The sequence below is a fragment of the Pistacia vera genome, unplaced genomic scaffold, assembly GCF_008641045.1.
Source record: "Pistacia vera cultivar Batoury unplaced genomic scaffold, PisVer_v2 Contig566, whole genome shotgun sequence".
Taxonomy (NCBI): domain Eukaryota; kingdom Viridiplantae; phylum Streptophyta; class Magnoliopsida; order Sapindales; family Anacardiaceae; genus Pistacia; species Pistacia vera.
This window is the reverse complement of record NW_022196408.1, coordinates 917,789-934,769: the sequence shown is the minus strand read 5'-3', so window position 1 is coordinate 934,769 and position 16,981 is coordinate 917,789. Positions and strand designations below refer to the sequence as shown.

General features: G+C 35.6%; 4 protein-coding genes across 4 annotated transcripts; 1 reads left to right on the top strand and 3 right to left on the bottom strand.

Annotated features, from left to right (window-relative positions):
• Positions 1 to 315: 315 nt before the first annotated feature.
• LOC116108513 (aldehyde oxidase GLOX1-like) lies at positions 316 to 4,705 on the bottom strand. Its single transcript, XM_031394752.1, has 3 exons — positions 4,265 to 4,705; positions 4,001 to 4,161; positions 316 to 1,522 (listed from the first exon to the last, which is right to left on the bottom strand). Exons 1-3 carry the CDS (start codon positions 4,703 to 4,705, stop codon positions 316 to 318), a joined length of 1,809 nt encoding a protein of 602 aa, XP_031250612.1.
• A 6,080-nt stretch (positions 4,706 to 10,785) lies between these two features.
• LOC116108580 (transmembrane protein 234 homolog) lies at positions 10,786 to 11,532 on the top strand. The gene has a single exon (XM_031394823.1). It carries the CDS (start codon positions 10,927 to 10,929, stop codon positions 11,335 to 11,337), a length of 411 nt encoding a protein of 136 aa, XP_031250683.1. The 5' UTR covers positions 10,786 to 10,926; the 3' UTR covers positions 11,338 to 11,532.
• A 2-nt stretch (positions 11,533 to 11,534) lies between these two features.
• On the bottom strand, positions 11,535 to 13,217 carry LOC116108579 (probable xyloglucan endotransglucosylase/hydrolase protein 26). The gene is made up of 4 exons (XM_031394822.1): positions 13,046 to 13,217; positions 12,728 to 12,828; positions 12,260 to 12,453; positions 11,535 to 11,943 (listed from the first exon to the last, which is right to left on the bottom strand). Exons 1-4 carry the CDS (start codon positions 13,215 to 13,217, stop codon positions 11,535 to 11,537), a joined length of 876 nt encoding a protein of 291 aa, XP_031250682.1.
• A 1,240-nt stretch (positions 13,218 to 14,457) lies between these two features.
• LOC116108512 (aldehyde oxidase GLOX1-like) lies at positions 14,458 to 16,381 on the bottom strand. The gene is made up of 3 exons (XM_031394751.1): positions 16,007 to 16,381; positions 15,762 to 15,922; positions 14,458 to 15,667 (listed from the first exon to the last, which is right to left on the bottom strand). Exons 1-3 carry the CDS (start codon positions 16,379 to 16,381, stop codon positions 14,458 to 14,460), a joined length of 1,746 nt encoding a protein of 581 aa, XP_031250611.1.
• Positions 16,382 to 16,981: the final 600 nt, after the last annotated feature.

The window sequence follows — 16,981 nt, the reverse complement described above, 5'->3', positions numbered from 1 at the left end:
TTTAGTATATAATTTTCTTCAAATTCTATATATAATTTGTATGTAACCAAACCAATTATTGTAATTGAACAAATAAAACAACTAAAAGAATTGTGGTCTAAAACTAAACTAGTAAATCACAAAAGACTTCAAATGAACAATTTAGGCTGTAGGTTTTCTTTGTGGCACAAATATATATATCTCACACCTCCAAGAGAGTTACATAGGGGTGAAATCAAGAATTCAAATAATCAATGTGTCCTAAGGGTACTCTACTTCCAATTGTTTGAAAAAAAAAACATATAGCATAGATGTTAACGCTCACATATGCAGCATTTACTTGATCTGGATCCACATTGCAATGCTTGGCACTCCTTTATTAACGACATAAAAAAGATAATAACCAGGAGGAGCAACAGAACCAGATGGCGGTGCCTCTGCTACAATGGTATGAATTCCATTGCCAACATTGTTATCCACATTTACCAAACCTAAGATGAGGAGCCTTTGGTTCATTGAGATACCATGTGTGGTGAACGGTGGTGCATACATGGACAATCGGATATCATGCATGTTTAGTACTGTTGACATCTCCTTTGACTTCACTTGTACCGAGAAGCTCTTGCCATACGAGATCACCTTATCCGAGGATTGAACTATGATCTCTAGTCTTAACCAAGCTAATGAAGGATCCAAATAAGGAGGCGAGAATTTTTCAACCCTAAGCTCCGTGGGATACTTGACATTATATACATACCCATCATTAGTGTTGCTACCTGCTATAAGAACTTTTCCGTCTGGTAGTACCGCATACGATGAATGATACATTCTTGGAATTGTAGATGCAGCTAACTCCTTAAACCTTTGGTCCCTAGGTCCTTTAGGCTTATATAGCACGGGGATTAAGTTGGGATCCTCTGCATCATGCCAAGCTGATGTACCTGTTTTTGCACCATTAACCATTAGCACATCTCCAGTTGGAAGAATAGCCATGTCACCCATTACACGAGGTGATGGCATCCTTTCAGTCTTCCAAACTGCATTCTTCTTTGTGATTTTTATTCTTCCGCAATCTTGTAATGCAGGCATGAATTGTTTTTTAGCTTCTGCGTAATAGAATGCATCCCATTTTGCCCCACCACAAATCAAGACATCAGCATTGATTACCTTTGTACCCACGTGCAATTTTATAGGAAGAATCACAGACATTGCTGATGCCGGGTAGTTACGGGATCCACCATGAAGAACAGGGAACTCATGAACAACTTTGTTAGTATTGGGATCGAGCAAGATGGAACGATTGTTGGAAAATATAAATATATTACCATCGGGAGAGAGGTGGACAAAAGGGTACAAATTATTCTCAATTCTAAACACATTTTTTCGGCCTAAATCCAGATTATCAAGGGTATCTCTCAGTAAGGGGAGAAAGATGGATTTCTTATTGGATTGTCCTTCTGGTGGAATATATTCATAGCTAAAGGCACCTCGCCCACCAACCACAATGAAGGTACCATTAGGCAATGTTACCTGTGTTGAGTACCTTCAATCACACAACAATTGCAACAAACACTGATCAAAAAATTTATTTAAAGAAAACAGTTGACTTTTGTTTCTATTAGACCAAAAAGAAAAGACTTGCAAATTAAAGTATAATCATTCATTTATAGGTTAAGATTTTCTATAAATATATAAGTTTAAATTTAAATGTAGAATTACATTAGAAAAAAAAAATATATAAATGAATAGTATCAGATAAATTTTTTATACAGGAGAGGACAAAGCAATGATACCATAAGAATTTAAAGAGCTAATCACATTTTAATCCTAAAGGTTGTCGTCTATTCATCAAAGACAAATATATCTTTTACTAGTGAAACAACTTGCAACTTGACAGACGTCACGCGAGTAGTGTGAAATTAACGGAGGAAAACATATTTGACTTTTCGTCACTTATTAAAAAAATTGCACAAAATAAAAAACTTCAAAAGTTTAATACTACTCCCAACGTTTCAAAATTATTCTTCATATAACAATTTCAAGACTTTTTATTAAATAGACCCTCAAAGTTTGAAAATTGCATTCTTGATTCTCCTTTGCCTAACGTTGCTATATTGCTATTAGTGTCAGAGGGATAAAATGGTAACTTTGGTCTTACGAGAAAGTGTTTTGAATTTTTCTTTTAGAAAATATCAATTTTGAGACTCGACCCTTAGATGAGCATGAGCAATGTATATTTTAAAACCATATTTTAAGAGGGATAATGTGATAATCTACTCATGTAATCCTAACAAGAATGTAACATGGTTAGGGTAAAGGCCAAAGGCAAAGGGTAGGGGTGTTCGGTTTCGGATACCCTGTACTTTTTGAAGGAACCGGAACCGGAACCGACGGTTCCTTGAAATTTGGAACCAGAACCGGAACCGACGGTTCCGGTTCCTAAGTACCCAGAACCAGAACCTGTAACAACGGTTCTGGTTCCGGTTCTGGGTACCCTGTAAAATTACATGACCCCCCAAAGTTTTTAAAATTATTAAAAAAATCCTTAAAAACTTACAAATACCCCCCCACCTGGCACTTGTTAACAAAAATAAAATTACAAATTATAAATTCAAAATTACAAACTCCATTACTTTGTAAAGGTAGATTCTCAAAAGTCAAACCAACTTACCTTAAATGTTATGAAATATAAATATAAATGTATTCACATTACTTTTTCTACAAAAGTTTTTATTAAGCCCCCTAATCTTTAATTTTATTTTATATTAGTCTTGGTTCCTGGTTCCTGGTTCCTGGTTTTGGTTCCGGTTCTGGTTCCTAACTATAGGAACTGGAACTGGAACCGCACAATAACGGTTCCAATAATTTGGAACCGGAACCTACCCATTGACGACTGGTTCTGGGTAGGAACAGGAACCAAACCCAGGGTATCCGCCGATTCCGGTTTTAACCGGTTCTTTTGAACACCCCTAGCAAAGGGGTATTGGTTATAAAGTTATCAAAATTTAAGGGTCTATAAGACAAATGGGGTATTTATAATATAGTTTCCAAACACATAGGGTCTTTTAAATAAATAAAAAAGTTATGGTTGAATGTAAATTCGAAAAGCTTAAGGTAGTCTAGGATGTTCTTCCTCAAAGCCACCGAAGAAAAGTTATTCTTCACTGATTTAGGTTGAGTATTGTCTGTTTTGGGACTACTAAAAGGTGAAGGAAATAGACTATTGGCCGGTTGTCGTCACAACTACCCTGCCAGGCTGCAGCTGTCGTGCTAGGCCCACGCAACGACTGGCCTTGCTATAGTCGTTGCTTAGGTGGTGGTTGACCTTATTGTAGTTTTGTGCCAGCCATTAATGCTTGGTAACAATTGTCTCGGCTAGCTGGCCAGTAGCTACTTTGTGGCTACCACACTAAGGCTCGGCATCGATTGCATGGTCGTCGCTACGACAGGCCTAGATAGCTGCAACCTTCATTCATTATGAGGACTTCTTTTTGGGTTTTTATTTTATTTTATTTTTGAAATTTTATTGGTTTTGATTTTCATTTTTTGGTAAAGGGTTTGTTGTTTGTGCTGTTCTTCCGGATGGATTATTCCACAAATAATTTTCTTTTAATTTGGTTTGTGATTTTGATGGTGATGGATGGTTGAAACTAACTTATAAATTTTCAGTTTTGGGGGAGACGATTGTGCTGAAGTTGGGTTGGTAGCATTGTAGGGATTTGAAGATAAAGATATTTCAGAGAACTAAAGGATAACAACGTTTTTTCCGATAATTTCATTGAGAGAGCCTTCAGTGGAAATAATAAAAAAAATTTATCATAATATTTTTAAAAATAGTTATACTTAAGGGAAGACCTAGGTAGCTAAGGCAAACAAGCCACTCCTAACTAGAAAAATATTGCAAAACATTAAAAAGTATATATATGTGAGACTGAAGAATGATAAATAATAGCTGTAAAAGGACAAAAAGAGAGAGATTTTTGAATAGATTTTGAAATTGGCAATGGAGAACTAGAAATACCATCTAGGATCTGCAAGCGCTGTTGGGTATTCTTTCCAGTCACATGTATCACATGAGGTCAGATATCTCGCAGTGTTAGCTCCGCCTCCATAGCCTCCAGTGCTAACCAAGTTTCCATCTACTGTGAGTCCTCCTGATGAACACCATGTGTCGGTTTCAAGCTATCACAGAAGAAACAAAATAAAGTTTTATATTTTTATTAACAATAGAGCTCGCAGAAAAAAAAAAAAAAAAAAAAAAATCTACTTTTTATAAATGGTGAACCTTAAGTGCTTTCAGCTGAGATGTTTCAATGTCGAATAGGACTGAATGTGCCCAACAGTCTCGCTCATTCTTTTCGGGGTTAACAAGATGGCAAGGCATCTTCTCAGGAGGCAACTGGATCTTAGATATCCTCCAAACGGTGGCGTCGTACATTAGTACCTTGTTAATTTTGGGAAGCAGGATGACATGCATAGCTGAGACACCTGAATTATCGGTTACCAGCTCCCAATTGCCATTGTAATCTGTTTTATCAGCACTTATAGCTTTGCTTTCAGACTCCAGTTTGGAGATTTTTTTGGGTTTCAGTCCATTTTCAAATGTCGAAACACGATCTGGAAATAATTTATGAAAAGGATTTGAGAATATGTTGGCATATCCTGAAAAGAAGAAGAGAGAAAAAATATAAAGGACTTTTAACATGACTGCAAATGGTGTGTACATTGCTTTCATGCACAAGAAGACTCTTTCTATTTATGCTGTTTCCTGCTTCCCTCGTTTAACTCTCCATCTCTCCATCAACTTATGGTTATGAAATGTTTGCTTCAGAATATGCTAAAATAATGTTCATTCCTGATTTAGGAGAAATTTGTATAGTTCTTAGTTACTTACGGGATTCGGATTTAATTTTTGTGTTTGATGTTGTCAAGTGCTGATGTTTTAGGTTTCCCTCTTATTTGATTTCTCGATAATTAATAAATATAAATTTTAATGGCACAATTTATTAAAGGTAACCAGATGTTATATATAAGTCAATCAAATTCAGTATTATTAAAATAATTAAAAAAATAAAAAACAAAGGATCAACTTTACCTATCAAAGAATAAATAAAAGAGATATCATGGGTGCGTTTGGCTTCCTATTTTTATTCATATTCCCAATCTTATTCTTCAAATAATGTTTAGCACACTATTCCAAAAATATTACCCTACTTTTTTAATTAATTTTAGACCCGATAAGGTTATTAATTTCACTAAATGCCCCCTAATTTTTTTTTAAAAATTAACAAAAACCCCCCCATCAACCCAACTTATCAGATTCCGGCGACCACCGCCGGTGATAGCCGAAATCTGTACAACGACCTAAATTCTGACCATAAATGGCCTGAATTACACCGATCTGGCCTTTTCCGGCCAGATCCACCATGGATCTGGTCGGAAAAGGCCAGATCTAGCCGTCAGCGATGGCCAAAGAAATGGCCGTCGTTGACCGAAAACAACGGCCACATCTTTGGCCGTCGCTGACGGCCAAAGATGGCCATCGTTTTGGCCTTTCCGGCCGTCGACGGCCATAACAGGCTGTAGATCTGGCCTTTTCCGGCCAGATCTGTGGTGGATCTGGCCTTTTCCGGCCAGATCTGTGGTGGATCTGCCCTGAAAATGCCATAATGATGCGTTACGGCACAGATCCGATCGGTCTGTGCCGTAACGAAATTTTCCGGCCAGATTCCGGCGGTGGCGGCCGGAATCTGACACTACAGGTGATGGGGGTGTTTTTGTCATTTTATATAATAGGGTCTTTAATTAAATTAGTAAACCTAAGGGCTTTTTCATAAATTTTTTAAATTTACCTCGTAATACTCCCTTATCCAATAATCCAATACTATCCTCAGAATCCTATCTAAAATACTACACTAAACGCATCCAATGTTACTGTATGTATCTAAAGTATGGGAACTCAAAGATTAAATTTATGGAAAAAAATAAATACAAATTTTTAGAAATATATAGAGATTTAATTCAATAAGCATTTTGTCCATATTCCATAGAATGGCTGTTATTAAACTATTAGGGGTGCGTTTGGCTCCCTATTTTTATCCATATTCCCAATCCTATTCTCCAAATAATGTTTGGCACATTATTCCAGAAATATTACCCTATTTTTTTAATTACTTTTAGACCCCATAAGGTTATTAATTTCACTAAATGCCCCCTGATTTTTTTTTTAAAAATTAACAAAAACCCCCCCCATCAACCCAACTTGTCAGATTCCGGCAACCACCGCCGGTGATAGCCGGAATCTGTACAACGGCCTAAATTCTGACCATAAATGGTCGGAATTACACCGATCTAGCCTTTTCCGGCCAGATCCACCACGGATTTGACCGAAAAAGGCCAGATCTGGTCGTCAGCGACGGCCAAAGAAATGGCCGTCGTTGACCGAAAATGACGGCCACATCTTTGGCCGTCGTTTTGGCCTTTCTAGCTGTCGATGGCCATAACAGGCCGTAGATCTGGCCTTTTTCGGCCAGATCCGTGGTGGATCTGGCCGAAAAAGGCCATAATGATGTGTTACGGCACAGATCCGATCGGTCTGTGCCGTAACAAAATTTTTCGGCCAGATTCCGACGGTGGCGGCCGGAATCTGACACTGCAGGTGGTGGAAGTGTTTTTGTCATTTTATATAGTAGGGTCTTTAATTAAATTAGTAAACCTAAGGGCTTTTTCATAAATTTTTTAAATTTACCTCGTAATACTCCTCTATCCAACAATCCAATACTATCCTCAAAATCCTATCCAAAATACTACACCAAACGCACCCCATAATATATAACAATCAAGTTGAAACAGTGGATTGAAATTTTGGAAAACTCCAGAACAATTGTCCACTTGAGAATGATTGTGTTTTTATTAATAATTTGTTTAGTTTACTATGGTAGCCATGTTAATTTATAAATTATCTGTTACTATTGGAAAATCAAGGGCTGACGTAAGAGATCACGTGATGAGAGGGTGACCTGCTCCTGTCAGAACGGTAAACCCATGTCAGGCCTGCCAATAGCTCTGGAGCTCCCACGTGTCCTTTTCCCTGGTCTAAATCGCGTAAAATCAGTTTGGAATGTGGGAAATGTGACATAAAGCCGGATTTACTCCTGACATTCACACCAACCCATAGATTTACTGATGATTACTTGCACTAACCTCACTATAAAAAGAGGAAGACCCCTTTATTAAGGGGATTCGACTATTTTACACTTGAAATTAGCTCTCTCTCTCAGTCAACTTTGTATTTACTTTTCTTGCCAATCATTTTGTAAGTCAGTCCGCTGTTACGACCTGACCCACTTTATTAATACAAATCAGTGGACGTAGGACTTGCTACCTTAGCATCCGAACCACTTTAAAAGGGTTTCATTGCATTTATTTCTCTTGTTACTCATAATCACGTGTGCCTCTTGATCAATCAACGTTGCGCACGTGTCGATTAGTTGGTGTCTAAAATCACGCATCAACATTATCTATATCCAAATCCTACAAAAATCCTTCGAGTAATTATTTAACGAACAATTCACAAATGATCTATATCTATATTTATATCCAAATGTTGAGATGATATACTAAGTTATATAATTATTACTTACGATAATTATCTTTTTTTGTAAGAAAAGTATTACATGTACAACCTCTTCTCATAACCTCGATGTGACAACTCATAATTGATCCGTTTGTAATGGGTTTTACTCGATAAATTAAAGCTAATCAATTACGAATTGTCCATCAGGGTATAAGAGAAAGTTTGTGAGAAGAGATTGTGGGGATAGTATTACTCTTTTTGTAAAGACATATAAAGTATAATTACTTGATAATTGATATTTACTCAATTTTTATATAGTTAAAATAAATAAAAATATTTATAACGAGATATCACGGGGTTTTTGGGGGGCGTTTGCTTCCTATTTTTATTCATATTCCCAATCTTATTCTTCAAATAATGTTTAGCACACTATTCCAAAAATATACCCTACTTTTTAATTAATTTAGACCCGATAAGGTTATTAATTTCACTAAATGCCCCCTAATTTTTTTTTAAAAATTAACAAAAACCCCCCCATCAACCCAACTTATCAGATTCCGGCGACCCCCGCCGGTGATAGCCGAAATCTGTACAACGACCTAAATTCTGACCATAAATGGCCTGAATTACACCGATCTGGCCTTTTCCGGCCGATCCCTATTTTGGGAAGCAGGATGACATGCATAGCTGAGACACCTGAATTATCGGTTACCAGCTCCCAATTGCCATTGTAATCTGTTTTATCAGCACTTATAGCTTTGCTTTCAGACTCCAGTTCGGAGATTTTTTTGGGTTTCAGTCCATTTTCAAATGTCGAAACACGATCTGGAAATAATTTATGAAAAGGATTTGAGAATATGTTGGCATATCCTGAAAAGAAGAAGAGAGAAAAAATATAAAGGATTTTTAACATGACTGCAAATGGTGTGTACATTGCTTTCATGCACAAGAAGACTCTTTCTATTTATGCTGTTTCTTGCTTCCCTCGTTTAACTCTCCATCTCTTCATCAACTTATGGTTATAAAATGTTTGCTTCAGAATATGCTAAAATAATGTTCATTCCTGATTTAGGAGAAATTTGGATAGTTCTTAGTTACTTACGGGATTCGGATTTAATTTTTGTGTTTGATGTTGTCAAGTGCTGATGTTTTAGGTTTCCCTCTTATTTAATTTCTCGATAATTGATAAATATAAATTTTAATGGCACACTTTATTAAAGGTAGCCAGATGTTATATATAAGTCAATCAAATTCAGTATTATTAAAATAATTAAAAAAAAAAAAAAAGAGAAAGGATCAACTTTACCTATCAAAGAATAAATAAATAAATATATAAAAGAGATATGATAATATATAGCAATCAAGTTGAAACAATGGATTGAAATTTTGGAAAAACTCTAGAACAATTGCCCACTGGAGAATGATTGTGTTTTTATTAATCATTTGTTTAGTTTACTATGGTAACCATGTTAATTTATAAATTATGTATGTCCAAATCCTACAAAAACCCTTCGAGTAATTATTTAACAAACAATATACAAATGATCTATATCTATATTTATATCCAAATGTTGAGATGATATACTAAGTTATATAATTATTAATTATGATAATTAATTTTTTTTTTTGTGAGAAAAATATTACGTGTACAATCTCTTCTTACAAACTTTCTCTCACAACCTCGACGTGGTAATTCATAATTGATCCATTTGCAATGGGTCTTACCCAATAAATTATAGCTAATCAATTACGAATTGTCACATCAGATTGTAAGAGAAAGTTTATGAAAAGAGGTTATAGGGATAATATTACTCTTTTTGTAAAGACATATAAAGTATAATTACTTGATAATTGATATTTACTCAATTTCTATGTAGTTAAAATGAATAAAAATATTTAATTCTCAAATTAAAATGACCCACAATTTTTTTTTTTTTTTTATATATATAGACCTTTACAATTTATTATAGGCTTATTATTCTAACTTCCATCAAAGTTTTAAAAAATATCAGCAAAACCTCAAAAGTATTAGAAATCATCCACTATCTTTACGCACATTTCATAAAATCATTATTTATCTTTTACAGTCATGCTATTTTTTATCATTAAGATTTCATGCTCAGGAGGAGGTAAGCGATTATTTTTTCAAATCCGAAAAGGGATTACCGATGATTTCTTTCTTAGTACAAATTATTTGTGCAAACTATTCTATGCAAACTTACTTAATAATCTTGTATGTTTGATATGTAATCTTTTTTAATTCGTTGCTTTATTTTTAATTTAAAGTTATCCTATCATCTGGAAGTATATCACTTTGTATAAGAAGTTTATAAATAAAATATTATCTTAGGAGTGTGTTTGGTTGAAGAAATATTGTATATTACTTAGAATGTTATATTAATGGAAAAATATATTACCTTAAAGATACTGGGAATGTTATATATATGTTTGGTTATGTTGGAATAAATTAGTGAGTATATTAATTGATAGTTTGGTTGGGTTGAATAAATGGGTAGTTATATAGATTAAATTGTTTTTTTTTTTAATTATTATAATATCATTATTATTATTTAGATTATTTTTTAACCCTCTACATTTGAAATTTGTTAAAACAACCCATCCAGAAAAAAGTTTAAATTTTAACAAAAATACACCCATTTACCAAGCTACTGCCAAGGCCAACATCGGCCACCACTGTTGACAATAGTTGTAATGATGTATAACCAACTGGATTTGGTTGATCGTGTGCCAATCTGGTTGTCATTAACAACAGTTAGATAAATTGGTTGTTTCCAGCAACGACAGGCTGATAGTCGGCAACGATAGTGGTGATGGTTGGTAGTAGCTGGTGGTGGCTAGCAATTGTCAGAAGGTGGTTAGGATGTTCTAGGTACATTGTTTTCAGAACAAGGATAACAATGTCCAAAAATTTTAGTAATTAGGAGTAAAATTATAACAAAATTAAGATTACTATAATCTTATAATAACTAAAAGAACAAAAAAAATAAAAAAAAAGGTATTAAAATGCTATTCTTACTCACTTCTCTTACTCACTTTTATTAAAATGATATATAATATTCATATTATATATATAGTACCCATATTATGCTATATATTTACAAAAATGAGGAGAAGAAGTGAACAAGGCTATCATCACTCGTTCAAATTAGCACTTACGTTACCAATATTAACTAATATTGATTTTAGGACATTACGGCAATACAAACAAACATGGTAATGCCAATCTTACATTAACCCCCCGACCAAACACACCCTAAACTTAATAGTTTTAGCCCACTGCTCTTGTTATTTATTCGTGGAGGCAAGAGTGAAGAACAGCGATCAAATTGAAGAAAATTAGTGTGAGACAGATGACCGGAGACGTAGAGAAGATGATAGCGGTAGGGTTAGTGTGGGGGGCCACCAACGCGCTGATGCGGCGTGGTGCACTCATCTGGGACAAAGCCGTGAAAAGCACATCCTCTCCGCCTTACCCTCTTAAAATCCGCCAAAAACTCTTCACTGGTTTAAAGAACTGGCTTAAACTCCTTTTAATCTGGCAATACTCGGTCCCTTTTTTGCTAAATCTCTCCGCCTCCGTCACTTTCTTTGCTATTCTCAGTCACACGCCCATCTCACTAGCCGTTCCCGTTACCAATGCGACCACGTTTGCTGCTACAGCCTTGTTCGGAATGCTGTTGGGAGAGAAGACCCGGGTCGGGTTATCCTTGTTGGGTACGGCCTTTATTGTTCTTGGTGTTTGGCTTTGTATTAATGCTTGAATCTTTAGTTATTGTGATAATCGATTGAATTCGTGAGAAACTCATTTAATTGAAGAAATTCTATTACAAAAAAAGTTAAATCTACAATTCATTTAATTGGAAATGAAGAAAACTAAAAAAAGAATAAAGAAACAGACACTGGGTGAAATTTTTAAGTTTGATGGTCGCTGATAGTACGAGAAGGTTCATTGATGATGTTAGAACTGTTTTTTGAAACATTCAGGAGGGATCTGTTCGTTGAATCTTTTAGCATCTTGGCAGTAATCATAGATCAAATAGTTATTTCTGACCCACTGCAACTGACCCATCTGGGCACTGCTTAACTGGCTGTAAGTGGGGGAGGTCCACCAGTTGGCTGGGGAATTGGAGGCACATAGACTAGTGCTGGCCGGGCCAACCCACTTGCAAGCTCTTGGCCTGAACCTGCGGAATCTGGCTATGAAAGGTGCACTGTTCCAGTCGATCTTGACAAGTCCACCTCTTGTTGCCCAGTTATCAGCATTCCATATGCTGGAGTATACCCTCATCCCCTGTTTGTTAGGATAGGCAATCCCCTCGTTCTCATAGTTGCGGTAAACACGAATTGGTAGACTGTCAATATACCACCTGAAAATTACATGGATGAATCCATAGATTAGATATTTGCCAAATTCATGGTTCAGCTGGAAGAGTATATGGAAATGAGTTGGAATGTTGGAAGAAGACTTTGGGGAATAGCTAAAAGATGAATTTTTTTTTTTTTTTTTCGGGAAAGTGATCATGCTTGTGATTTTTAAGGAAGTCGAAGGAACTAACATGGTATTTCATGTGTATGTTTACTTTTTTTCGCTATGTCAAAATTTGGCGAAATTAGTATACAGTCTGAATAACTGAATAGTGATGTTTCAGTGAACCAAAGGCAAGTGCCTGGGAATCCACTTACACAACTTCAGTGGGATTCCAATGTATTGTGTAGTTGTGGTAATCAGCAGTTGGATCAAACCAGAGGTAGAATTGCTGCTCTCTGCTTCCAATCCCTTGTGTATAGATGTTTGTATGAACAATAAATGGTTCTCCGGAAATGTTTCCCAAAAACTCAAAATCGATTTCATCATGCATGTTCCCTATTGAAGATACCTGCATAAATATGACTACAGGGAATGAGCATTTTCATTATGTGAGAATCGGCATTTCATTCTTTGACATTGATGTCTTTGTTCTGGCATGGGGTGTTGGATTTATAAGCCCCGTGTATTAAAATTTATTAATTTAAGATTGGTTGTGGAGGAATGAGAGGATTTTTATATATTGTGTTGGGAGTCATGTACATGATAAAGCGTTGTTGATACAAAAGAAGCTATATATTTCTATATTAGCAGATCTTGTTTGTAGCTAAAATCAACACACTTACATAGTAGGCTGTTACTGTTCCAGCAGAGTTTCCAGGTACTAGTTTGATTAGCATTTCAATGCTTCCAAATAAGAACGCTCTCTTTGATTGAACACCAGAGCCTAAAAGTGAAAGGCAACATAAAAATTACAGAGTAGGCTGTTATTTGTGTAGTTTCATTAGGAGTAAGAGAACTGGTTTTAGTTTCAAGAGAAATGATTTCAATTTATCCACTCAGTTGCTTTCTTGTGTAATTTATGTTAAAAAAGGCAAAAACTATTGAGGAAGCTTGATTATTTGTAACATTGGCTTGATAGACGATAAACTGAAATAATTTACCTGAACTTTGATCCAACACAAGCTGAAGGTCGTCGCCATTGCCCAGAATTGCTGAATGATGGGCACCCCAGCTGATATACATGCTTTTGGAAAACTTTGCATCAACTAAACCTTGATGAAATGCAATTGCAGTGAAAAATAGGATTGACAACAAAGTTTGCAAACTAGCCATTTCAACTCAAATCGAGACTTATTTGCTTTTGTCAATTCGTGGATTTAAAATGGAATGCTTTTTCAATGGATTTCTGTGGTTTTTATATAGCTTGTCTCCAGCAAAAGCGCCCTGCTAAGATGAAGCTTGTTTTTATTATTTATTAATAAAATTTACTATTAGACCTATTGACCTTTTCCTGCTTATTTACATTCCGACATGTTTGTGTCAAATGAGAGCAAGAAAAAAACATTTCAATTCAGATAGAGGCTGGCGTAGACCTGGTAAAATGACGCAAGTTGCTCTTTATTTTTTCTTTTTTCATTATTTAAATAATTATTTCTTGAAAATTACATTAATAGCACTAAAGAATTGGAGGAGTAACATTGCCCTCTAATGATGTCCAAGTGGCCTTGATCGGTCCTTAGACCAAGATCCATATGTACGTCTTTTGCGGGGCGATGTTTCCCTCCTTTAAGAATGCCTAAAAAGTTGGAGTAACGTTACCAATGTTTTAACAGATAGTCAGATACGTAGTTTTAAGGATGATTGAAGTTGGAAAATTATAAGGTGTATAACGAGTATGACGCAATTTTATTTTTATATTTTTAATTAATGTAAAATTTCTGTCCGAAATATTGGTACTTTGACTAAATAATTTAAAAGATAAATGGAGTAGTTGGGTATTATGTTTAAATTCTGACCAATAGAAAACTATAATTTTGGGATATAATTAGTCTAAAAGTGGAAAATTAGTTAAAAAAAAAGAAGACGAAAAACAAAGAAAGAAAAAGTCTTTCACTAAAATTAATATTAATCGATATTGGTTAGGAATTAATGGTGATGTTAGAAGAGTGAATGGGGCGGTGATGAGTTGAGCCCAGCTGGGACACGGTGAGAGTTGGTGGCGGATAATATGAATATCGTGCATGAGACTAAGGGGTAGGCAACTAGCCTGGACGTGCAAACCTTAATATTAAGAAACGAGACTATAAATACTGGCATCGCATCAACCATTAATCCTTATAATTAACATACATGTATAGATATTTGCTAGAGATACTAATCATGATGTAAAAATAGATTAATGCAACTTCCAACATTATAAATAGTGAAAGAAATGAAAGAATTCTTATTAATTTAGATCCAACAGATCTATACTTCAAAAATAGATCTAGTTTATCTTTGCCTCAAAGGTATTTCTGAAATACCAGAGTTTTACAAGTAAACACCTTATTGTCATTAGTAGATTGAATCTACTCTATTTAATCTGAACCCACATGGAAACGCTTGGCACTCCATTGTAAACGACAGAAAGAAGATAATAACCAGGAGGAGCTAATTCGCCTTGCATGGGTGCCCCAGCCACAATGTTATGAACTCCAGGAGAAACATCACTAACTACTTCCACTATAACTAAGATAAGGAGCCTTTGACTCATTGAGATACCATGTGTGGTAAAAGGTGGTGCATACATTGTCACTGTAAGTTCTTCCTTATTAAGTATTCTTTCATTAGACTTAACCTTAATTGAGAACTGTTGGCCATAACTGAGCACTTCGTCAGAAGCTTCAACTAGTATCTGCTGTCTTAGGCCAGCCACTGATGGATCCAAGTAAGGGGGAGAAAATTTTTCAACCCTAAGCTCTGTAGGGTATTTGGCATTATATTCGTATCCATCGTGAGTGTTGCTACCTGCTACAAGAATTTTTCCATCTGGTAACACTCCAGCTACGGAATGGTACATTCTTGGAATGTTTGAAGGTGTTAATTCCCTAAATCTGGAGCCCTTTGGTCCTTTAGTCCTATATAAAACAGGAGCCAGATAAGGTTCTTCGGCATCATTCCATGCTGATGTACCTGTTTTTGCGCCATTGAGCATTAACACATCTCCAGTTGGAAGAATCATCATATCGCCCATTACACGAGGAGCTGGCATTTTTTCTATCTTCCAAACTGGATTGGGGTCTAGGATTTGTAATCTTCCACAATCTTGTAATGCGGGTAAAAATTTCTTATGCTTCTCTGCGTAATAAAATGAATCCCAGGGTGCACCACCACAAATCAATACTTCGGCGTTGATCTTTTTCAACTTTCCTAGTTTAAGTCGTAGTGGGAGGAGAGCGGACATTGCTGATGCCGGGTAATTACGAGACCCACCAGGAAGAATTGGATACTCACGAACAATTTGTTTTGTCTTTGGATTTAGCAAGATTGAACGGTTGTTGGAAAAAATGAAGAGATTGCCATCGGGGGAAAGGTGGACAAAAGGGTATAAATTATTTTCAATTGAGTCCTCTACTAGTGGTGGTTGTACATTAGGCAATCTATCATGGGTGTCCTTGAGCAAGGGGAAGAAGATGGCCTCCTTATTTGTTTGCCCTTCTGGTGGAATGTATTCGTAATCATAAGCGCCACGTCCACCAAACACCATGAAGGAAGCATCAGGTAAAGTTACTTGTGTTGAGTACCTAATTGATTTTGCAACCAGATTTGATTTCTTTAAATTCTTCTTCATTTAAAAATAAAGGAACTATTGAAAAGAAAAGTAGATATCTGATATACCATCTAGGTTGTGCAAGTGTTCTTGGGGATTCCCTCCAATCACACTCTTCACATGAGGTTAGATATCTCACGGTGGTTGCTCCATCTTTATAACCTCCAATGCCAACAAAGTCTCCGTCCACTGTGAGGCCTCCAGATGAGCACCATGTGTCTGTCACAATCTGTTACATTGAACAATATAATATTGACATTGAAAGTAAAAATGTTTAACACATTTCATTAACTTGATTGAACGTAGAACCTACCTTGAGTGCCGTCAGTTTTGCTGTATCATAATCAAATAATACTGAATGTGACCAACAGTCTAGTTCACCAGTGGCCGCATTAGCAACACGGCAAGGCATCTTCTCAGGAGGCAATGCAATCTTTGATATCCTCCAAATTGTAGCATCATACATCAAAACCTTATTAAGTTTTGGAAGCAAAATTAGATGCATTGCCGAGACACCAGAATTATCAGTTAACAGCTCCCATTGCCCAGGAAAACTCGTTGTCACATCTTTTGCTTTATCAGCTGCGTGGATAGAAACGAATAAGAGCGGAAGAATACATATGACACCGTATATGATCGCCATCAAATCTGCTATACGATGACTTTTCGTTGCATTTACAGCCTTCATCACTCTTCCATATTTTATACTATCCCCCCACTGCTTTCCTCGCCTCTAATAATTTGTGGTTGGAAATAGTTTGTAGATGAATTTGTCAAATTTTGATTTGTTTTCCATTTTTAGTATATTTGAACATTTTTTATATAGTCATCAAATAAAGGACAAAATCACAAGTTTTAATTTTATTTAACTCGAAGAAGCCGGTTTGAACAGTAAATATATGTGGCTGTTTATCTGATGACCAGTTAAACTAGGCTGCTCTGAAATTGGGTTGACTTTTGTTGTTGACATGTGAATGAAGATTTGGAATATTTGATATTGTCCAAGTATGGTAATTTAGCTAGAATTATATTGTTGTCTTTGTTTATTGATTTGCATTTATTTTTTTAATTTTCTTTCTTTACATGTTACAGTTACGAACTGCCTCTTCGTGCTACTCCAATATCAGATTCTTACATTTGTTTATATATTTCATGCAAAATTATATTATGAAATGCTGATGTTCTAGATTTTTAGTTATTTATTTCAAATGATGTCTTATTTAACGTGAGATTAATGGATCACCTATTATATTAATAAATAATATTATACAAACTCTTTTATAATGTG

Coding starts and splice junctions, on each gene's coding strand:
- LOC116108513 (XM_031394752.1), bottom strand. CDS start 4,705: ATGTACACACCATTTGCAGTCATGTTAAAAGTCCTTTATATTTTTTCT. Junction 4,162..4,264: donor CTCAGCTGAAAGCACTTAAG/GTTCACCATTTA, acceptor CTTCTGTGATAG/CTTGAAACCGACACATGGTG. Junction 1,523..4,000: donor GCGCTTGCAGATCCTAGATG/GTATTTCTAGTT, acceptor GTGTGATTGAAG/GTACTCAACACAGGTAACAT.
- LOC116108580 (XM_031394823.1), top strand. CDS start 10,927: ATGACCGGAGACGTAGAGAAGATGATAGCGGTAGGGTTAGTGTGGGGG.
- LOC116108579 (XM_031394822.1), bottom strand. CDS start 13,217: ATGGCTAGTTTGCAAACTTTGTTGTCAATCCTATTTTTCACTGCAATT. Junction 12,829..13,045: donor TGTGTTGGATCAAAGTTCAG/GTAAATTATTTC, acceptor TTTCACTTTTAG/GCTCTGGTGTTCAATCAAAG. Junction 12,454..12,727: donor GAACAGTAACAGCCTACTAT/GTAAGTGTGTTG, acceptor ATATTTATGCAG/GTATCTTCAATAGGGAACAT.
- LOC116108512 (XM_031394751.1), bottom strand. CDS start 16,381: ATGAAGGCTGTAAATGCAACGAAAAGTCATCGTATAGCAGATTTGATG. Junction 15,923..16,006: donor CAAAACTGACGGCACTCAAG/GTAGGTTCTACG, acceptor TCAATGTAACAG/ATTGTGACAGACACATGGTG. Junction 15,668..15,761: donor ACACTTGCACAACCTAGATG/GTATATCAGATA, acceptor AAAATCAATTAG/GTACTCAACACAAGTAACTT.